Source organism: Dasypus novemcinctus, chromosome 24 (genome assembly GCF_030445035.2).
Source record: "Dasypus novemcinctus isolate mDasNov1 chromosome 24, mDasNov1.1.hap2, whole genome shotgun sequence".
In the NCBI taxonomy this organism is placed as follows: Eukaryota; Metazoa; Chordata; class Mammalia; order Cingulata; family Dasypodidae; genus Dasypus; species Dasypus novemcinctus.
Genome location: NC_080696.1, coordinates 51,374,682 through 51,397,098, shown reverse-complemented (window position 1 = coordinate 51,397,098; position 22,417 = coordinate 51,374,682). Strand labels below are relative to the sequence as shown.

Below are 22,417 nucleotides of genomic sequence, written 5' to 3'. Positions count from 1 at the left end.
CCTCGCGGGCTGGCTCGCTCGTGGACGCCCCTGCCTGGCCCGTCGGGGCTACTCTGCACTCGGGAGCAGGTGGCTGGAGGGGCCGGCACTGAGGGCCATCTGAGGACAGTGGGGAGCCAGAAAGGTGGCCAAATCCATGCTCCAGGAAGGCCACCCTGACTGCCAGGTGGAGGGGGGCTTGGCATGAGGGGGACGAGGTGAGCAGGGGAAAGTCAGGACGGCCTTGCGTGGATGATGGTGGAAACTCTGGAGCCAGATTCCACAATTCAGATTCCTGTGCTAGCTCCTCAGAGCTGTGTGACCTGGGGCCAATCCCCGCACCTCTCTGTGCGTCTTCTTTTAAGTGGGGCTAGTGACAGCACTGGCCGCATAGGACAGCTGTAAGAACTGAGTTGACTCACTTTAAATTTCAAAATGAAATGTAATAAAAAAATTTAATTAAGTCCTAGCCAAAAAAAAAAAAAGCCCACCCTATTTTAATTAGGCTTCATGCACATAGAATCTATATAGATCATATTCTTAAATGTGTGCCTACAAGAGCTAATTGTAACATTTTCAGGGGTTTTACCTACAAATGATTTCACAGACAGAGGGCTGGAGGTTAGGACTCCAACATTTTTTTAAATACATCAATTCTATTGATAAAGGAAAAAAAAAATGAATTGAGTTGATCTGCACCACCCAGTGCTTGGCACGTGATAGTGTCAATGCACATGGGAGCAGAGCCCTTCACGTGTTAGGGAGATCACTGTAATGGCCCTAAATAGTCACTGGCCCAGTGGACTGGAGCAGCAGGGAAGAGACGCCCGTTAGGCTATTGGTGGAGCCAGTGAAGGGATCCAGGAGGCTTGAACTGGAAAAGAGAAAGGGGATGGCTACAAGAGATGAAGAGTGCTAGTATCTATTCTTTTATGTATGCCTTGTACGGAATATATGCACCTATGCTCTGCCCACACCATTTATCTAGTCCTTGGTAGGAGAGAGAAGGGGGGATTTAGACGAGGCAGTCAGGGAAGGCCTCCCCAAGGAGGTGCCATCAGAGCAGAGCCCAGAAGGATGGGAGGGCGGCGGCGCCTGAAGAGCTAGAGACGCATGCCAGACCCAGAACAAGGGCAGAGGCCCTGGGGCAGCGGCGTATTTTGGGATATTGGAAGACAGCATGCCAGAGGGGCTGAGGGAGAGAGACAGCAGGAAAACAGTGGGAGACGGGGCCACAGGGCAGGTGAGCCCAGATTGCACAGGGCCTTAGAGACCAGGAGGAGGAGCCCGGGCCTTAGGCTAGACAGTGGGCGCTATCAGAGGGCTTTCAGGAGGAGAGTGACACGGGCCGCCTTACCCTTTAAAGAGGTTACTCCAGCCACCCTGTGAGAATGGCACTTAGGAGCAGATGGAAGCAGGTAAGCCAGGCAGAGGCTGTTGGAGGCATCTTGTTGGGAGGTGATGGGAGCTCCAACCACAGTGAGAACAGTGGGGATCAAGAGAGCAGGTGGATCAGAGGCAGAAGGCACAGGATTCTGGAGCATTCCAACACGGGGAAGGTCTCCTCGGGCAGCCAGGTGCACGGGACTGACGGGAGAAGGTGCAGGCAGGTGGGCCGAGGCCCTGGACTCCGAAGGCCTTGCTGTGTCTTGCAGAAGTGGCAGTGCGTGGAGGACGCCTCGGGGAAGCTGAAGCTGCACAAGTGCAAGGGGCTCATGCGGCTCGGGGCTGGCGGCCGAGCCCTTTCCAACCTCGTGCCCAAGTACTACGGGCAGGGCGGCGAGGCCTGCACCTGTGACGGCGACGACGACAAGCTCAGCCTGGCCGGGCGCCGGAAAAAGTTCTTCAAGAAGAGTAAGTGTTGTGGCCCGGGCCAGACGGGGCAGCCCCGTTCGCCCCTCACACCAGCCCAGAGTCTTAGGATCATGCCAGGAATCCCTGTAGGAGCTGGGGCCCCGGCAGAACCCCTCACCAGCCCCGGTTCCAGTGGGGAAGTGCAGGAAGAAAGACGCTCAGCTGACGCTGTGAGCAGGATGGGAAGGAGCAGGAGGATTGGCCAGGGAGCGGGCAGTCACCTGGGGAAGCGCTACGTGGGATGAGCCAGAAGGTGCACAGATTTCAGGGGAGAGCCGTTCTGAGCAATGCAAAGGCTGCAAGGCAGGAAAGACCCTGGTCACAGGGAACAAAGAGGGGAGTGGGCAGGACGCAGGGCTCAAGTCACCCAGGCCGAGGGGGGGGGGGGGGGGGACAAAGGACAGCATTTGGGCTTTAGTCTCGGGCAATGGGAAACTATTGGCTGTGATGCGGGGTCAGCCCTGGAAGAGAGGACGGTGGGCGAGAGTGGTGGCAGACTGGAGCATGTTTTGAGAAAGGGGCAAAGGAGAGCCGCAGACCTGGCCAGCCTGCCTCCTGGCCTCACCCAGGCCTCTGTGCTCAGCAGTGTGGGAGCAGTGGGGCCTCAAATGTGGGCACTGCCAGCACCCCCTAAAGGCAAGGGGCCTGGCAGAGTTCCCAAAGTGTCACAGCAGCTCAGCTGGGCTGGGCGAGCAGCTCAGCGGCCACGAGGGGAGCTTCTGCCCTGGGGTCTTCACTGCTCACCCAGGAGGCTTTGTTAAAGGCCCTTGTCAAACAAGCCCCCATTCATTTGTTCATTCTGTCATTCAGCAAACATCCACCAAGCCCCTACTTTGTGCCAGACATCATTCTCGACACTGTCCTTCTAGAAGGTGCTGGAGAGGGAGAATAAATGTTTGCCTGTGTTTTTGTTGTTGTTGTTTTAATTATAGCAGGTATTGATAAGTACTATGACAAGAGAGACAAAAAAGAGAAAGAGGGAAGGAGAGAGCAAAGCGAGATACTATTTTAAACAAAGTGGTCGAAGGAAGGGTGTCTTTTACAAGGTGATGTTTTTTGTTTTTCATATACTTTTTTTTTTTTTTTTTTTTTTTTTTAAGATTTATTTTCATTTATTTAATTCCCCTCCCCTCCCCCGGTTGTCTGTTTTCTGTGTCTTTTTGCTGCGTCTTGTTTCTTTGTCCGCTTCTGTTGTTGTCAGCGGCACGGGAAGTGTGGGCGGCGCCATTCCTCGGCAGGCTGCTCCCTCCTTTGCGCTGGGCGGCTCTCCTTACGGGGCGCACTCCTTGCGCGTGGGGCTCCCCTACGCGGGGGACACCCCTGCGTGGCACGGCACTCCTTGCGCGCATCAGCACTGCACGTGGGCCAGCTCCACACGGGTCAAGGAGGCCCGGGGCTTGAACCGCGGACCTCCCATGTGGTAGACGGACGCCCTAACCACTGGGCCAAAGTCCGTTTCCCCATATACTTTATTTTTAAAGAAGTTTTAGATACAGAAAAGATACATAGAAGGTATAGGGAATTCCCATATACCACCCTTTCCCCCTCCCACATCTGCCCCGTTAACGGCAAGGTGGAGCAGAGACGTGAATACGTGCGCAGGCCATGCAGATATCTGGAGAAAGAACGTTTCACGAGAGAGAACCTCAAGGGCAAAGGCTCTGAGGCAGATGTTAGCAGGTGTGTTAAGGGAAGAGCAAAGGCTGGACCTGAGGGGTGAAGGGAGGGCAGCAGGCAGTGGAGCCAGAGGATGGCACCGGGATTGTGTTCTGGGACGAGAAACCGCTGGAGGTCTGGAGCCCAGGAGACAGATCCAATTTGTGTTTCCAAATCCCTGTGGCTGCCATTTCAGTGGACAGGGGACTGGAGCCAGGCAGGTGCAGGGAGACTGAGACCGTTAGGGAGCTGGTCAAGTGACCTGACAAGAAGCTGTGGTGGGAAGCAGATGTGGCTCAAGGAATAGAGCTCCCACCTACCACACAGGAGGCCCCAGGTTCATTTCCCGGTGCCTCCTAAAGAAGACCGGCCAAGACAGTGATTTGATGTGACAGGCAGGCATGGCAAGCTGATACAAGATGACGCAAGAAGAAACAGGAGGAAAACATAGTAAGAGCCTCAACAAAGCAGGGAGCAGAGGTAGCTCAAGCAATTCAGTGCCTCCCTCCCCCATCTGAGGGCCTGGGTTTGGTTTCAGGTGCCTCTTAAAAAGACCAGCACACAACAGACAGACACAGCAAACGCAAACAACAAAAGGGTGGGGGAAATTAAAAAAAAAAAAATGTGGTGCCTTAGACGAGGAGTGGCATTAAGAGGAGGCTGTGGGTAGACTCAGGAGAGGACTTGGAGGGGAGTCAATGGGACAGGCCGGGTGTGCAGAGGAGGAAATGAGCAGGGACACCGGAGTGGCCAGCACATCCCGATTCTGAGGCTCGGCTTCCCCTCCACAAGAAGAGGACAATCCCTGCCTCCCTTTCAAAGGAGAGCAAAACTGCTTTGGAAATGCTCTGAGGACCTGGCGGTGGAAGGACAGGGTCTGGGTGAGACCTGGTCAGCTGGTGAGGTCCTTTTGAGCCGGGCGCAGTTTCTGTGCCACCAGCTCCTCCAGTCCCCAGACACCCAGAGCCTAAACAAGCAGGTGTCTTGGAGGGGAGAGGCAGGCTTGGCAGTGTCCTCGGCAGAGGACGCCTCAGCGTGGAGCAGTCGAGTCTCCCTCCAGCACAGACGGAGCTTTCCAGTTGCTCTTCCCCGGACCTGCTTCTGCACAAGCTGATTAGTAATGACTAAAGCCATTTATTTTTAGCTGAATAAAATTATTGGATTACACAGCTAACATCTCCTTGCTTTGGTGCATGGCATGGTGGGTAATCTTTAAGTAATATAAGAATTTGCAGCTCAATTAAGCTTTTTTCCTTCTGCCTGTTAATTCATAGAGGAACAAAAAATGCACCTGAAGAGGCTAAGACTGAGCTCAGCCGTAGTAACAAGCCCTCATGTGGGGGCAAAGCAGGGATAGGCTTGTCCTCAGGACAGCAGATTGGGTCACACGGCCCGTATGGGGCTCAAGCCCCGACTCCTGGGTCAACGTTTTTCCTCCTCCAAGTACCTGCCAACATGGTCCTCTGTGTCCCTCTCTCCTGAGCAGACAGCCCAGAGCAGGGCTTCTCAGCTGCAGCAGTTTTGCCCCACCCTGGGGACACTGGGCAATATCCAGAGACATTTGTTGACTGTCACAACTGAGGGAAGGATGTCCTTGGCACCTAGTGGGTGAAGGTCAGGGATCCTGCTAAACAGCGTACAATGTGTGGGGGCCGGGGGAGGACATGAACCCACCCTCTACAAAGAATTAGCCAGCCCCAGGCGTCCGAGTGCCGAGGCTGAGAAACCCCGGCCTTGCGCTGCTCAGACCCCAGCAGGCCTCGCACCGCCGTGCTTCAGGCTCTGGAGCTCTGCGGGGGGACGTCAGGCAGAAGCAGCCAGTCCCAGACAGGGAAGAGACCCAGGGTCAGAGAGAGGAAATGAGGACTCCGGGCCGGCCCATTTACTCTACCAGCAAAGACACGAGGGCCTACTGTGTGCCCGATGCTGAGGGTGCAGGCTACACAAGAGAGACCGACTTGGGCTTTGCGGTGGTTTGAGGCTGTATGTACCCCAGAAAAACATGTCCTTAAATCTAATCCACTCTGTGGGTGTAAGTAGGACCTCTTGATGAGTTTACTTCAGTTAAGGTATAACCCACTTCATTCAGGATGGGTCTTAACCTTATTACTTACTGGAGTCCTTTATAAACAGGATAAATATATATAGAGAGAGAAAGACACGGAAGCAAGAAGCTGAAATCAACAAAACCTGGAAGACACCAGCAGATGCGGCCATGTGACTTGCCACGTGTATTAGCCAAAGGGTTACTGATGCAAAGTACCAGAAATGGTTGGTCTTTATAAAGGGTATTTATTTGGGGTAGAAGCTTACAGATACCAGGCCATAAAGTGTAAGTTACTTCCTTCACCAAAGTCTATTTTCACATGTTGGAGCAAGGTGGCTGCCGTGTCTGCGAGGGTTCAGACTTCCTGGGTCCCTCTCTTCCAGGGTCTTGCTTCTCTCTGTGTTTAGGGTTCCTCTCTTCCCAGGGCTTGCTTCTTCCTGGGCTCAGGGTTCCTCTCTTTCCTGGGGCTGGCTTCTCTTTCCTCTGTGTGCTTACTTCCCAGGGCTCCAGCTTAAGACTTTAGCATCAAACGCCAACATCAAAACTCTGACATCAAAAACCTTCAACTCTGTCCTTTGCCATGCCTTTTATATGTGAGTCTCCACCCACCAAGGGATGGGGACTCAACACCCTAATGACATGGCTCAATCAAAGCCCTAATCATAACTTAATCATGCCCAGGTATAGACCAGACTACAAACATAATCCAATATCTGTTTTTGGAATTCGTAACCATATCAAACTGCTACACATGTAGCAGAGGAGCTGAGGATCGCTGGCAGCCAGTCTTTGGGAACAAAGTATTGCCTTGATGATGCCTTGATTTGGACATTCTCTCAGCCTCAAAATTGTAAGCTAATTCCCATTATTTATGCCAAATAAAAAGACCAAAAAGTTGAAAAAATAAAAAGCTAATTCCCATTGTTTAAGCCAACCCATTTCATGGTATTTGCTACAGCAGCCTAGAAAACTAAACCAGATTTTGGTACCGAGTGGGTATTGCTATTGCAAATACCAAAAATGTCGAACCAGCTTTGGAATTGGGTAATGGGTGGAGGCTGGAAGAACTGTGAGGCACTTGGTAGGTGAGGCCCTAGATTGCTTTGGAGAGACTGATGGTAGAAACATGGATGCATCCTTATTTCGGTACTTCTGATGAAGCCTTGGAAGGAAGTGATAAGTGTTATTGGAAACTGGAGGGAAGGTGATCCTTGTTTTAAGGTGGCAGAGAACTTGGCGAAATTGAGTTCTGATGTCAGATGGAAGACAGAATTTGAAAATGACAACTTTGGATGTTTAGCTGAGATTTCCAAGCTAAGTGTAGAAAGTGCAGCCTGGGTGCTTCTTGAAGCTTACAGGAAAATGTGAGAGGAAAAGAATAAGCTGAGAACTCAATTCCTGGGCACAAAGAAACCAAAAATTTGAAAATTCTGAACATTCAGAAAGCAAATCCCAAAAAAAAAAAAAAAACACAGCTCCATGTGAGGGTTTGCTCCATGACACAAAACAGCAATTTCCGTGGAAGTCAGGATTGGAAATGCACTTATCCAGGAAAGATTTGCGCAAAGTTCTTCTGTCTGATGATTTGGACCTCTGTATACTACATGCAGAATCACCAAGTTTTTTGCAAGATTTGTATAAACAGAACCACTGCCAGCCTGGACTAAAAGGAACAGAAAAGGACAGACTGAAGGAAAAACCACTTCCAGGGTAGGACTACAGAAGCTGAGGTCTGGACCAAAGATGACATCTTGGGCTGAGAGAGCCCACCTACGTGTGCCCCAGCGCTTGGAGAGAGCGAGCCTTCCACCTCGTTCAGGAAGAGGGCTGCCACCCGGTGTTGTCAGAGCGCGGAGCCTGCGGCCCGGGGAGTCCCTGCCCTGGTGATGCCTTGATTTGGACATTGTCTCAGCCTTCAAAACTATAAGCTACTAGATTCCCACTGTTAAAAGCAACCCATTTCAAGGTATTTTCTGAAGCAGCTTAGGAAACTAGAGTGGACCTCGTGGATAACACAGCATATAAGCAGGTCAACCAACCAACGGGGTCATCTCCACAGTGAAAAGCGCAGATGGGAATGGAACAGTGGTGGGACAGGTGGAGAGGGACGGCAGCCTTACCATGGGCAGTCGGCTGACGTTTAAGTGAGAGCTAAGTATGGAGAAGGCACAGGCCTCAGGAGCAGGCAGGGAGCGAGCGTCCCGAGTGGAACAGAAAGTAGGAAAGCGCCCCAGAAACGCACCCAGAGCAGCCTGAGCGGGTGAGAGAGGCTGGGGGAAGAGGGAGGGCACACCCCACAGTGCTTTACAGGCCTGGGGGAGGTGCGTGGGCCCCGCTGTTTCCTTGGGAGGGGGAAGTCCCTGAGCACCAGAGTGGCCGCTCGGCACCAGCTTACCAAGTACCAAAATTCAGTCCGTGGCGTTTCTCTCCAGCCTCCGGCCCTTGGAAGACGGAAGCTGGCTTGAGAACACAGCTGCTCAGAAGCTCGCAGGGTGGCCTGTGGTCACATGTGGTCGTGATTGGAGCCTAATCAGTCTGATTCCAGAGCCTAAGCTCTTGGCCATGGGCTGATGAAGTCCCCACTAATACATGTGGCAGGAGGGCACCGCTGGGACCCTGGAAACAAAGACAACTAGGGTGACAAGGAGAGTGGTGTGTGGCTTCAGACCAGGAAAGGGTTTACACAGGGGGTAGGTGGACACTGTGTAAAGGGACAGGTCAGTTGTTTGGGCTCTTGGGCCTTGCGGTCTCTTTGCAGGGTGGACGGTATACCGGAGGACAGGCATGACCGCGTGCCCACGACAGGGCCAGCTTTGGCCCTTAGTGCGTAGTTTGCCAAGCCCTGGGCTGATGGAGTTGCAGGGTGGAAGGCAAAGCAGCCAACTCCTGAGCAGGTGAAACTAAAGGAGCAGAAAGAACCAGGCCCTAGAAAAAGGCAGCCGCCCTCTTGGGCAGGTGTAGCCTGCTCAGCCTAGGGACATCTGCTCAGCCCAGGAGATGGGCTCAGCCCTGGGCGCCTCAGGGAAGTCCAGGGGCGGTGGGACCAGTGAGACTAAACTCAGAATCTGAGAACTGCAAGGTACAAATAATCCTCCCCAAGAGCAGGCGCAGCAAGCCTGGGGTCCCTTCTCCCGCCTCAGGGGCTGCCGTTCAGGGGCCATGCGGGGCCCATCAGAACCCTGGGCCTGGAACCCACTCCAGGCCCTTCTCTAAAGGTGTCCAAGCAGAGCAGGGCCAGACTCGGGTGAGCTGGGCAGAGTTGAAAAAACAACGCCCTGTGAAGAGGGGGCGGCTCACTCAGCCCCATCCTGGCCTCACCACAGAAGGTAACTAGACCTTTGGGGTCCGCCTTTCCTCTGCGCACCCTCAATTTCCACTGTCTGACTTGGACGTAGATATAGCACCTCTCAGCCTCGTCCCACTGCCAACCCAATGGAGAGCAGCCAGCTCACTGCTGGGAAACTGAGGCTTAGAGAAGCTAAGTGGCCTCCCCAAGCCTCGTTTTTATCAAAAGGAACCTGCTTGGACAGCTCTTCCTCTTTTTTTTCTGTTGTGGGTTGGTTTGCAAGTTTCTTCCAAATTGTAGCATTACCAGTTCTTCATTCCTTTTTTTTCTCTCTCCTTTCCCCCCTCTCCCCTCGCCCCCAGTTGTCTGCTGTGTCCACTCGCTGTGTGTTCTGTGTCCACTTGTATTCTTGTCAGTGGCACCAGGAATCTGTGTCTCTTTTTTGTTGCATCATCTTGCTGCGTCAGCTATGTGTGCCGTGCCACTCCTGGGCAGGCTGCACTTCCTTTCACACTGGGCAGCTCTCCTTACACGGCACACTCCTAGCACGTGGGGCTCCCCTACACAGGGGACATCCCTGCGTGGCATAGCACTCCTTGTGCACATGAGCAATGCACATGGACCAGCTCACCACACGGGTCAGGAGGCCCCGAGTTTGAACCCTGGACTTCCCACGTGGTAGGCAGGTGCTCTATCCACTGAGCGAAATCTGCTTCCCACTTCATTCCTTTTTAAGGCTCAGGAATATTCCACTGTATGGATATTCTGCATTATGTTTCTCCATGCTTAATTCTTTCTTGAAATTATCTCAAGCCTGTTCTTAGCTCAGGACATAAGGGTCCCCAATTTGACCACCCTGAGGTCCTTTCCGTTGGGTTTCCAGGCCCTGCTTCCTAGGTGGGCAGGTTTCATGAGCCCTCAATTGCCAGGCAAGACGAAGCCGCGTGTTTGGGAGCCTATGGACCTGGCCATCTCTTGATTGAAGGGCTGCAGCCTGGGGGGCCAGGCCAGCCTTCCTAATCCCACCACCCCCTCAATGTCCACAGAGTACAAGGCCAGCTATGCCCATACCCGCTCCACGCGCTCGGTGGCCATCGAGTTGGACGGCGAAGTGTACCGCGTAGGCCTGGATGACAGGGCCCGGCCCCACAACCTTACCAAGCGGCACTGGCCAGGGGCCCCTGAGGACCAAGATGACAAGGACGGTGGGGACTTCAGCGGCACTGGAGGCCTTCCAGACTACGCAGCCCCCAACCCCATTAAAGTGACACACCGGTGAGAGTCCAGGCGGAGGCTGGCGTGAGGGAGGCAGGCCGGGCTTGGCGGGAGCACCCACGCCACTCGGGCCCCCTGGCCGCATCCCCCGCTGACTTGTTCAGGGTCACTCATGACCTTTGTCTCGAGCAGGTGCTACATCCTAGAAAATGACACGGTCCAGTGTGACCTGGACCTGTACAAGTCCCTGCAGGCCTGGAAAGACCACAAGCTGCACATCGACCATGAGGTGACCGAGCCTGGGCAGGGAGCATTTCTCAGCCTCGGGGAGCTCAACGGAGGTTCCCACTGTTCGCTCTGGGGGTGGCATGGCCAGACCCAGGGAGGGAGGCCCCAAGTGCAGGCAGAGGAGGCCAGAGAGGCTGGGGAGAGCCCCACAAACCGCCCCCCCAGGGGCAGTCACGTCGGTCCTCGCAGTAGCAGGCTGTCTGAGGGAGGACAGCAGAGATACGTTACACCCCGTTTTGAGTTACAAGATGTCTGCAGCTACATCTTGGCTTTCCAACAAGCCTGGGGGTAGACAGAGTCCTTGGTAGCTCACCTGTCTCTCTGGCAAGCCAGACTGAAGTAGAAGGACTCACGGCTCCTTCCGCTAGCGCCCAGGCGAGAGGAAGGCAGGCTGGCTTCAGCAGGGGGAACCATGCGCCCTCCCTGCCCACCAGTGTAGGCGCTGGCCCAGGGGCAGCAGTGCACAGACGGCGAGGGCAGGGCTGGGGCAGGCCCTGAGGTCACACCCTTCCCCAGCCCTGCCCAAGTGCCAAGCCTGTCCTGCACCCCCCCCCCCCCCAGATCGAGACGCTGCAGAACAAAATTAAGAACCTGCGGGAAGTCCGAGGTCACCTGAAGAAAAAGCGGCCAGAGGAATGTGACTGCCACAAAATCAGGTGAGGTAGCGAAGGGCCCCAGCAAGGCCCCAGCTGTCCCTTGGCACGTTGTTGGGGAAACGGCAGCCCCTCTGAGACCCCTTTTGTTTTTCGCCCCTCGTTCAGTAATCCACATCCCCACTGTCAGCCAGCACTCCAGCCACTGCTCAGGAGCCAGTCCCAAGTCGTGTTTTCTGTTCTGCCAACAAGCAGCAGAGGCTCTCAAGGCAGAGGTGCAGGGGGTTCCAGGGAGGGAGAGGTGCCTCCGCTGAGCATCCCTTTGAGAAGGGCCCCAGTGGCCGCACTCCTGAGCAGCACTCATCAGTAGAAGGTTCTCCAGCGACAAGGATGGTCTGTGTCTGCACTGTCCAAGACAGTAGCCACTAACCACGTGTGGCTCTTGAGCACTTGAAATGTGGCTAGTATGACTGAGGCACTAAGTTTTTTATTTTACTTCATTGAAATTTAAATAGCCACATGCGGCTAGTAGTGACTGTACTGGACAGCACAGCTGACAATCCCCTCGGCTTCCCAGAAAAGACTGGCAAAATATGGGCTCCCCCAGCACTGGCCCCTGACCAAGCATGGGGACAACCAACCTGGAGGTGCTAAGGCCAACGCCACCAGAGCTAGGCCCAGCTTCTAGTCTTGCCTACGTTATATCTACCCTGACCTCCTCAAGTTCAGCCAGCAGCTCCCAGCTCCTACTTGGAGGAACAAGCTGGCCAGGCAGGGGCTGCTGCCCTGGATGGTACCCTCCCATCCTGTACCAGAGGGAAAGCCAAGAGAGCTGCAGCCACGTGGAGCAGCTGTCCCTGGGAACGGTTTCTGAGGCCCTGGGGTGGGGTCTGTTTCAGTTACCACGCCCAGCACAAAGGCCGCCTCAGGCACAAAGGCTCCAGCCTGCACCCTTTCAGGTAAGCCACAGCAGAGGCCCAACAACTTGGGACCAGAGGAAGAGAGCAGGACACTCCTGAGAAGACTGCTCTCCCTTTTGCTGAAACAAAGGAGGGGGGGGGGGGAGTTTGGCCTTTCTCTGGGGAGTCTGGCCCTTCTTAAAGGTCTTACTCCCAAATTAACTGAGTAGGTCTCCAGACGCCCCCATGTGGCTAAGCGGGATTCCTGCAATTCCCCAAGCAGGACCAGGATGCAAGCAAGAGGGAATGGGGTGAAGACAGGAGCCCAAATATCCACCCAATTCTCTCCCCACCTCTCTGCTGCTGTGGGAGCTAAAGAGGCCATAGCATGGCAGGACCTGGGTCCTAGCCCAGCTCTGCCTTGGGCCTGCAGTGGGACGTGGGGGCTCCCTGTTGGCGCAGTCTTGGCCCCAACCCTAGGGTAGGCAGGACCATCGAAGGCTCAAGGTCCTTGGTCCCCAGGAGGCTCCAAGGGGAGGGAGGGCCTGAGGGAGGTGTTAGCTGTGCAGCCCTCTGTGCTCACAGGAAGGGGCTCCAGGAGAAGGACAAGGTGTGGCTGTTGCGGGAACAAAAGCGCAAGAAGAAACTTCGCAAACTGCTCAAACGACTGCAGAACAACGACACGTGCAGCATGCCAGGCCTCACGTGCTTCACCCACGACAACCAGCACTGGCAGACAGCACCTCTCTGGACACGTGAGTGAGCCAGGGGCAGCCCAAGACAGGGCGGGCAGGCCAGGCCTAGGGAGTCAGAAGGAATTCAAGGTCTTGGTGTCCCAGCGGCCCTGACCCACCCCACCTCCTTGCCCCAAGCTTGGAGTGCTTCATTCCAGGAGCCGGTTCCCCACCATCTGAAGCCAGCAAGCAGCCTGGTGTCTGAGGGGCTCGGAGGGGGCCGTCCCTGGCAGGAACTGCCCTCGGCAGACCGGGGCCTTCTCTCTCTCCCCTCGGCAGTGGGGCCCTTCTGTGCCTGCACCAGTGCCAACAACAACACCTACTGGTGCATGAGGACAATCAACGAGACCCACAATTTCCTCTTCTGTGAATTTGCAACCGGCTTCCTTGAGTACTTTGACCTCAACACAGACCCCTACCAGGTACCAACAACAAGAAGTTGGAGAAGTGGTGTAGGGGTTACACAGTGCTACCAGTAAGCCCCCAGGGAAGTAATACCACATTTCCCAGGCCCCATGGAATCCCTAACACAGTAAAAGTGAGTTATGAAGCCACTGGAGATGTGGGAACTCACTGTTCAATCAGCCCTTCTTTGCCCCCAGCTTCCTGGGTCCGTAATCTAGAAGTTGTGTAGCTTCTTTCCTCTAACTTAGGCACATGTCAATGTTAAACTGGGCTTTGCAGGAACTTTAGGCTTTGCATGACTCTTTCAGTTCTTTTGCAAGTCTTTCAGGCTTTGCAAGACTCTTAGAACTATAAAGCTGTAGGGGTGCTTGGGTCAGGCCAAATACTCCTTGCTCTAGTGCCTCCAGGGACCAGGCAGAGAATGAAAATTAGCACTTAGGTAGCAGCACTGCCTAGGTGCCAAGCACATTTTCAAGTGCTTCTGTATAGTAAATCTCCTGGACAGTGACATTATATTTAATTTGCTTTGTTTTAAATATCACATAGACTGCCAGTCTTCCTCCTCAGGTGTGTTTATCCCTGCATTTTACCAAACAGAGGTCCCAGAGATTGTAGGTCTGTTAGTCACCAAGGCTACACAAGGACCCAGGCCACTTACCCTATTCCTTCACCAAAAGTCTGCTTTCCAAGCAGGGCAGGACTGGGGGCGGTGAAGGAAGGCTGCTTGGACAGGGTTCTTCCCAAGCTTTGCAAATTCCCTGAGCGGGGACTCGAAGAGTTCAATGCTAAGTACACAGAGGTGTTTTTATTCTTGTGAGAGGGACCTGGCAGGGTAAAGAGCTAAAAGGTAATCCTAACTATCCTGAACTCTGGCTCCTGCAGAAGTGGAAGGACACCATCCCATAGCACCTTCTACTCCCAGCCTGCCTGAAATAGGTTTGTAGCGGAAGATGGGGGTCCCTGTGCTCACCTTGCTGACAGCATACCTTTTCCTCAACCAGCTGATGAACGCAGTGAACACACTGGACAGGGACCTCCTCAATCAGCTCCACATACAGCTCATGGAGCTGAGGAGTTGCAAGGGCTACAAGCAGTGTAACCCCCGGACCCGAAACATGGACCTGGGTGAGTAGGAACCCCCAGAGTAGGGGTTAGAACAGTAAGGAACTTAGGATGTCATGGTCCATCCTAAAGACTGAATGAGGAGTTGGGTGGGGATGATACAGTAAGAGAAATCATCTGGAAGAGTCTGGATGCCCCCTGCCCAGGCTTTCAATTAGCTGTGCATCCTGCAAGAGGAGCTCCTGGGCCATCTGTGTAGGAAACACAGATTCTCTCATTTAATTTTCTTCCTTTCTGTTCACTCATTCATTCAACAGACATTTGAGAATGATCTGGAACAATGCCAGTTACTAGAAAATGAAAAGATGAACATACTCCGACCTAACATGCAGCTGACAGTCCATACGAGAAGCCTCTTGCTTGCATGTAGAGAATAAAACAGGATGCCAGAATACCATGTGACAGTGGGAGGGGGCATTGCTGGATAGAGGGTGTCAGCGATGGCCCTCCAGGAAGTGACCTTTAAACTATGGAGAAAGCAGCAGCAAGCCTTTGTGAAGCCATGGAGGGCTGGCATTTCAGGAGCCCTGAGGTGGAAACAAGCTCTGAGACGCAGAAAAAAGCCCATCGTGGCTGGAGCCAGAGTGAGGGAGTGACAGGACGGATGGGAGAAGGGTAGGCAGATCCCTCCTGCAAGGAGCTTTGCAGGCCGTGGTCCATCAGGAAGCCAACTGAGAGTTTGGAACTAGGGAGGGGAGTAGGTATGTTTACAAAGCAAAGTCCAGTTGCTTGTGGAGAATGGGAATGGATGGGGCAAACGGCAAGTGACACAGTTATCCATGGAGAGAGAGTGGTGACATGGACTAAGGTGGCAGCAGTGAAGAAGAGTAGAAGGTGGATTTAAAATTGAGGGGGAGATGCCCACAGAATATGGTGATAGGGGATAAGAAAGTTAACAGAAAATTCGCAGTCACAGGTGGCTCTTGGGTTTTAAGGTTTTAAGCAGGACAGGGCAAACTCTGGAGTTCCATCTTTAAGTTTAGGATACCAACAAGATATTTTAAGATGAAAAAGGCTATAAAAAGGAAGCCATTCACTTACAAACCACAATATGCAGAGGGGATAGCCTAAAAAACTTTGGTCCTTGAAGGCCCTTAGGGTGTTTTTATCTGTCTGGCAAGACATCTAGAGTTCCTATAAGGAAAACGGCTGAGCAGCTGAGGAGGAAGAATCCAGATGCTATGGTCAAAGCTTTGGTTACAAAGAGAGGAAGAGCAGTTGCAGGTACAGAGAATGAGGCAATCACACTGCCTGATGAGAGGAGCCAGTATTATCAGAATTCTCAGATGGCTGAAACAATGTCTTCCTGATATCCACCCAAAAATGTGCTCCTTTTATAATCATAAGTGTAAGCACTTATTGATTACCTACTATGTCCAGGCACTGTGCTAAGTGCTTTATATGCAATGTCTTATTTAATCCATATGACAGCCCTCTAAGGTGAAATCTCATCCTCATTGTAAAAAGTAAACCAGGTCAATGACACCAAACACACACATCTGATCCCACTGCCTTATACTCTAGATGTTCCCGAGGACCTGGGCTTTCTGTCCTCTGCAGCATAGGTGTTTGTGCCTGTCTGTCTCCCCCCACCCAAGTCTAGGATCAATGTTGAATGAATGCATCAGGATCCTCCAACTGAGAGAGTGACACTAGCTTGTTGGCAAATCGACTGCATCCCTAGGAATGAATGTGGGGAAAGTTCACCTGATCAGTCAGTCCACTTTCTCTGACAAAGGAACACTATCACCGTTACAGGATTTTAACTAGAAGCCTAAGGGGGTTTTTTGTTATTGTTTTTTTGTTGTTGTTTTTTATTGTTTTTTAAAAACAAGCCTTTATGAAGTTTGTTATTGCTTCTGCCATTTTTCTCTAAACCCTGATCCATATTTTGTTTGTGTCGCCCTCCTTTAGGACTTAAAGATGGAGGAAGCTATGAGCAATACAGGTACTGAATTTTGTTTTTAAAGCTAGAGGAAAGGTCCCACATATTGGGTCATCCTTCAGTCTAATCTTTGTGAGGTTGTACAGGTTATGTTGAGAGACTGCCCTTTCCCTGGTCTGTCAGAGCCTGGGCCATTCCCATTAGGGATAGGTGTCACCTAAGATCTTCTTTATATAATTCTTGAGGGATGTCTTCTTTCTTGGTGATAGTTAACACTTATTCTCCTTTTTACACTTGAAAACTTAGGCAGTTTCAGCGTCGAAAGTGGCCAGAAATGAAGAGACCTTCTTCCAAATCACTGTGAGTTGAGAAACCAGTTTACAAATAGAGACCTGGTCCTGGCTTGCTTTGTTTTGCCAGGGCTATTGTGTATGCATACCATTTTTCATTCATTACCCTCATTTGTTCCCATAATGAGAGGCGAAACAGAAATATGAGTCTCTCCTGTTCTCCAGTACATTTTGTTTTTTATTAATACCTTGTTTAATATACTATTGCTCTCTATATAATGTGTGCCTGGTAAACTCAACCTGTTAAATGGTTTTCAAAAAGTCCATGCTATAGAAGTTTTACCCCAATGCCTATAGAGGCTAGAAGGAGACTGAGCAGAGACTGTGGCAGCTTGGAAAGTTCCTGCTTATCTAAAGGGAGCAGCTAGTTTGTTCAATGCAGGAGTGGATGCAGTTTGCCAGGTCTTCTATTTCATTAAAAAACAAAAAAAAATTTTCAGAAATGTAGTTGTGTAAAAACTTTTTTTTAATACTTGCAACTGATTCAAAATTAAGATACCATGCAGGCAAAAAACCCTTGGCAAGCTGACATTTGCAACCTCTGGCCTACCAATTTCGTTCTATATGTGTATGAACCTATGTGGATTTTCAAGGACAATAACATCAGGCCAGCTAAACATTTCTTTGGTGCTCCCAACATTAAGGTTTAAAAGGTTTACATTTCACATTCTTCTCAGCCACTACTCTATCCAGATCCTCAGATGCCATCTTTGCCAGTCACTGAGTAAAGATCAGCATCTGAAAATCTATAGAAGATTGGGGTTAGCAAATCCTGAGTGACCTAGAAATATTCAGGAGCCATCTCCTTGAAGCAAAGCTTTCTCATCTGTAGGAGTGATTAAGAAATCCATATGCAACTTGATATAATCAAATAAGTAAGATGGTTTGCTTTGTTCTACAGGGGACAACTGTGGGAAGGCTGGGAAGGTTAAGAAGTACCAGAGATGGACCCCCAAAACAAAGAGGCATCATCTGACTAGAAAGCAAGACTCATTGTATAGATAATGAAAAACCATGTATGATTCCAAGTAGATCTATGCTGTTAGCCAGAAGGCTTGAGACAGACAGAACTTGCTTTCAGTCAACATGGCAAATTCCGGAGGATAAACATCAGGCTAGAAATGCTGAAATACTTCAGGAAGCCTGTGTTTACACCTGCTTTGCTTTGGATTATACCTCACCAGCTGCACAAAATGCATTTTCGTATCAAAATGTCACCACTAACCCTCCCTGAGATGCTCTCAAGGAAAAAAGAACAAAAAGAAATCTTTTCTTGAAAATTTCCCCTAAGGGTGAAAGTCATTGGAATTTTTTTAAATCATGGGGAAAAACAATCCTGTTTTAAAACCTTTTATTCTGGCTCATCACAAAGAAAGAACTTAGAAGCAGGACAGAAGCAACTTGCAGCTGCTGAAAACAGTACAAATATTCTGACAATGGCATCAATAGCACAAAAAAAGTGACCATTTATTTACCTAGCACTGTAACCCTGGTTGCCTCTGAAGAAAATGACTTCATTGTATATATGTGACTATTTACATATAACCAACTTGGGAACTTTTAGGGGAATCTGAAAAACAATTTTCAAGAGTGGTGGTGTCAATAAACGCTCTGTGGCCAGTGTAAAAAAGAAAACCCCTTGCAGCTGTGGACATTTCTGTTCCTGCCCAGATACCATTTTTCTCAGTATTCTTTTTATCTGTGCCAGAACTGGTGTTTTTTGTTTGTTTGTTTTAAGGTACTAAAAAGAAATGAAGTTGATGTATGTCCCAAATTTTAATGAAATTGTATTTGTAAAAAAATTTTGTAGTCTTAAGTATTGTGATACAGTGTTCAAAACCCCAGCCAATGACCAGCAGTTGGTATGAGGCAAGCTTTGACATTTTGTATAAAGCAATTCTTGGGAGTTTTTTGGTGTTTGGTGTAAAAAAAGAAGAAAAACAAAAACAATGTTGATGATACTTCCAGTCAACACCTTTTTGGTAAGAAATACCTTGGTTTTAGAGAATTTTTAAAAAGGGGAATCAATGGTTATAAATTAATTACTAAAACTGACCATACTTCATGGACCTGATGGGTAAGTCTCATATTACACCAGGTTTAGGACTTAATGTTTTAAAATTTTTAATCAACTGCCAAGCAATTCGCATTTCCCATTCCTTCTCTGTGTACCTAACAGTCTTGGTTGTCAGAATTCTGCAATGGGAGAAATGGGAGGAGCTTCAGCCAATACCCAGTCCAACCCATTTCTCATTTAACAGATGACAAGATACTCCATAAGCACTCACATTTTATAAAACATCCCCATGCTTTTCAGTGCCCCCAAAACAGGCCAAGGATCCCTAGCAAAAATATTCTTTTAACCTCACAGAAACTGCTACCATTATTTGAAACAGGCTTCCTTAACCTTGTTTTTTGAGACATAATCAAACAGGAATTTTAAATTTAAAAAAGAGGGTGGGGGGAAAGCAAGCTCTTAGGCTCCAATTTTAAATAGAAACCTTTATTTACATGACATCCAAAATGATAAGCAAAGCAGTCATAGCTTACCACCCAACAATTTCATAAATTATCCCATGTGGTTTTGATTCTTTGCAGTGTAAAGAATGATTTAATTTTTTTAAACATTTTATATAAACTCAACTGAAATTGAATTCATTCTCAATACTATAAGTCAACTCCTGAGAATTTAAATATTGCTCTCAGAATGACATTTATATCCTCTTCAAAATCCCACATATTGATGAGAGAAAAGGGAGGAAAAAGAAAATACCCTGCTCATGATTAGCTTGCTCTGAAGCTGGAAAACAGCTTGTTCCCTTGAAGCAGGGTGAAAATTGCATCCATCCTAAAGGTTTTCCTATTAATTTCACACTTGTGAACAAAACTCATGGCTTCTGCAAATAAAAAGGGAACTGGACAGACATATGGGTAACTGGCAATCCATTCTGTTTACTTTCCAGATGCACCTACCTCTGAACCAAAAAAATTCTAAGATAGCAAGTCAATTATCCCCTGTAGATCCCTACCCTATATAAGCCCAACTCACCTTAGATATTAAATACTAATTAAGTAGTACTGGTTATTGATATTTACAACTTTAGATCCAGATGCACAGTTTAGAAAAGCGACATCATAATAAGAACATTAACAATGCAGCTGCTATCTGTTTTTTGAAGGAACATGTATCTCCTTTATATCACTTTGATCTTTATAAAATATATATTTATATTATATATCTTTGGATTCAGCAAAAAGTAGATACTGGAAATATCCCACATTCTAAATGCACATGAAAAGAAACAATATGTATACTGTTCACCCAATAGATATTGAGGTTTAGAAAGGGGGGCGGGTGAGGGGGGGAAGGAGGCAGCAGGAGTACAAAGAGAATTATTTGAAAAAGATAAAAGAACAAACGTAAAAACCACAATTATCTCACAGACTGCACCTATTAGAAGAAAATCAAAATCTTAAAGTCTGCACCAATAAAATGAACAAGTAGAAAATATAAAAACTTATAATAAATTTTTTTCCATATAAAAAGGGGATACTACCTTCCAGTTACTCTGGAGTTAGGACTAAGGAAAAGAATCACAACTTTTGTCTTGTTTTGTTTTGTTTTTAATAATTTTTAAAAGTCAAGAAAGGTAAGAGCACCACTCTACTTCTCCCACGCACACATGACTTAAACAAGGAAGATTCACATACACCTGACACAACTGTGCCTAAAAAGACAAACTTATTCAGCTATGCCTCTGACTCCAAACAAAGACAGGATATGTTATCTGAAAAGCATAGGCTGCTGTGATGGAAGTTTATGGATTTACAAGCTTAAATTTATTTTTTTAACCTTTGGAATGGGGAGTAGGAAGGGCAAACTCATAATTATCTATACACTTGAGAAAACTGAATGCACTCTGTTCTAGAAATACCAGGTTTCACCTATTCATAAGCAAATCGAAGAAATAAAATAATCTTACCTTCAGAGACTTCTAGAAATATTGGTTAAACATGTTTGAAATTTAAAAAGAAAAAAACTGGCTCTCAATTATTGCTAAAAAGTGACAACAAGGCTAGCAGAGACTTCAAATCCACAGATATTCCAAAAATCCAATGTCATTCTCATTCAACTGTTTGAACCTAATAAGTATCCCCAACTCCCAATTGGCTTGAAAAGGTGCCAAGGAGCAGCAAAAGCAGAAAGCAGCAGGTAGAAGAGACGGGTCAAAGGTGCTGAGTTAGGCTGCAGCTCTTCATCACAGCAAAAGTGGCTATTTTGGATACTGAGCGTCTTAGGAAATAATACTAATACTATAATGATACTATTCTAATTCACAGGGACTTAGTGAAAATATCAAACTAGCAGAATGACAAGACAGCTGAGCAGGTATCAGGAATCACACGCAAGAATTCTACTCTTGAGAGCTCAATGTAGAATTTGAGTTAGCAACCAAAACCTTAAAGCACTCCTAAAATGCAACTTACTCAATTAAAAATTAAAAATAAACTCAATTGCTATTAATTTAGGGACCACTAAAAATCCAAAAGATTTTTTTCAAATCCAATTGCTTGATTTTGTTTTTGTTTTTCAATTCTTGATAGCCTTTTTTTAAGTTTATCTCCCCATCTCTATCCTCTCTCCCCACCCCACCCCACCCCCACCCCCAAAATTAAACTTAGTTCTGATGGAGAAATTTAAAAAGAAAAAAAAATTTTTAACTGCTGCCTACATCTAAACAAGTGATCTGTTGTTGTTTTTTAAAAAGTGGGGAGGGTGTACATTAAGAGATTGAAAAGAGTATAAGTCATGTAAGGCTAAAAGAAAAGGAAAAGCTGTGGACCACTGCCCCCTCCCCTAGACTGCTTAATTCAGGGGATGTCTCTTCTGTTTGCAACCTTACCACACTGAGCTTACTAAAGTCAACATTATTAAATAATCAGCTTCACAAACTCTGCAAAAATGAGTTGTTGTGACCTACAAAAAAGGTATATACATATTTTACATAATACAATATCTTAAAGGTCATATTTACAAAAAAAAAATCTATTCACAGAAACACTGCGAAATTCTGATTCAGAATGCAGTACCTGGCCTTGGATTTTTTGAAGTTTATTTTCAAAAAGCATTATTGCTCTACCATATAGGCAAAGGGTGACACCATTATTTAAAAAAAAAAAAAATAGTTCTTGTCCAACAGATTAATTTAGACAAAAACTAGGAATGTGGTTTCACCATTCCTCAAGACCTCAAGAATATTGCATTTATCCATTACTTTTTAAATAAAGTGCACTCTGCTGCACGTTAGCATGTGAAAGATTTGCTACTGCTGCAATTCAATACTGTCATCTCATTTTTCCCTTCTGCAAAGCCACTTGACATCAATGACAATTCTTGGAGGTGAAGTATTACAGGACATTAGAGGCAAATTAAAGTCCTAGTGAGGAGAAAGTCTGGGAGGACAAAGAATAGGGACTTACCAATTCAACACTATAATGAAAGAATTTAAGAATGCAGAAATGCCAATTCTACTTGGACAAAAGTTCAACCTAGGACTACCTGGTGGTGACAAAAACAGCTGAAGGCTAGGACTGCTCTCTGTCCAACACTGTAACTAGGAAAACTAAGTTTCTAACCTCTCTTAATTTCTCCAACATTCTCTGGCCCACCTACATTAGAGAAACTTTGGATAACAAGGCAAAAAGAAGTGACAGAGGAGAGTCTCATAATCAATAACACTCCATATCTCCAGAATCACATATCTAAAAGGCAGAACACCAGAAGTATTTGTCCATTTTGAAAACCATGATAGAGAAGAAGAAAAAAACACAGGTAGATATTGCGCTTCAGTTTAAAATCCAGTCCTGCTCAAATGACATCAGATGCAAAGCTGGTCCTTCAGAGATAGAGGCCTGAACAATGGTTCTTTACCTCCCAATAATCCTAGTGCAATGTCATTTGTACAGTGATTTCCTTGGAGGTCTTGGTGTGGAGATGTCAGCAGTATTTCTGTTAGCAACAGAAAAGAGACATGAGTAAACCATGTGTTCTGCGCAACACAAAAAAACCCACACCTATACTCAGGGTTGTGTGGCTTGGACTG

The 22,417-nt window shown here is 48.3% G+C and overlaps 2 protein-coding genes across 8 annotated transcripts in view; one reads left to right on the top strand and one right to left on the bottom strand.

Moving 5' to 3' along the window:
• Positions 1–18,219, top strand: part of SULF2 (sulfatase 2) — a 126,340-nt gene extending 108,121 nt beyond the window's left edge. For 3 of the 4 annotated variants that reach the window (XM_004469925.5, XM_058287200.2, XM_004469926.5), the window contains exons 11-21: positions 1,635–1,833; positions 9,869–10,097; positions 10,230–10,326; positions 10,887–10,981; positions 11,818–11,877; positions 12,403–12,572; positions 12,831–12,973; positions 13,958–14,081; positions 15,993–16,026; positions 16,270–16,323; positions 17,215–18,219. In XM_004469925.5, coding sequence (XP_004469982.1) covers positions 1,635–1,833; positions 9,869–10,097; positions 10,230–10,326; positions 10,887–10,981; positions 11,818–11,877; positions 12,403–12,572; positions 12,831–12,973; positions 13,958–14,081; positions 15,993–16,026; positions 16,270–16,323; positions 17,215–17,245 — 1,236 coding nt within the window. In that variant the 3' untranslated portion in view covers positions 17,246–18,219. Of the gene's footprint in view, positions 1–1,634; positions 1,834–9,868; positions 10,098–10,229; positions 10,327–10,886; positions 10,982–11,817; positions 11,878–12,402; positions 12,573–12,830; positions 12,974–13,957; positions 14,082–15,992; positions 16,027–16,269; positions 16,328–17,214 lie in introns of those variants that run through there. The other variant, XM_071211786.1, reaches the window with a different exon arrangement.
• Positions 18,220–18,800: 581 nt separating this feature from the next.
• The window catches only part of NCOA3 (nuclear receptor coactivator 3), a 142,689-nt gene continuing 139,072 nt past the window's right edge, over positions 18,801–22,417 (bottom strand). For all 4 annotated transcript variants that reach the window (XM_058287198.2, XM_058287199.2, XM_004469929.4 and 1 more), the window contains one exon: positions 18,801–22,323. In XM_058287198.2, coding sequence (XP_058143181.1) covers positions 22,312–22,323 — 12 coding nt within the window. In that variant the 3' untranslated portion in view covers positions 18,801–22,311. The remainder of the gene's footprint in view (positions 22,324–22,417) is intronic.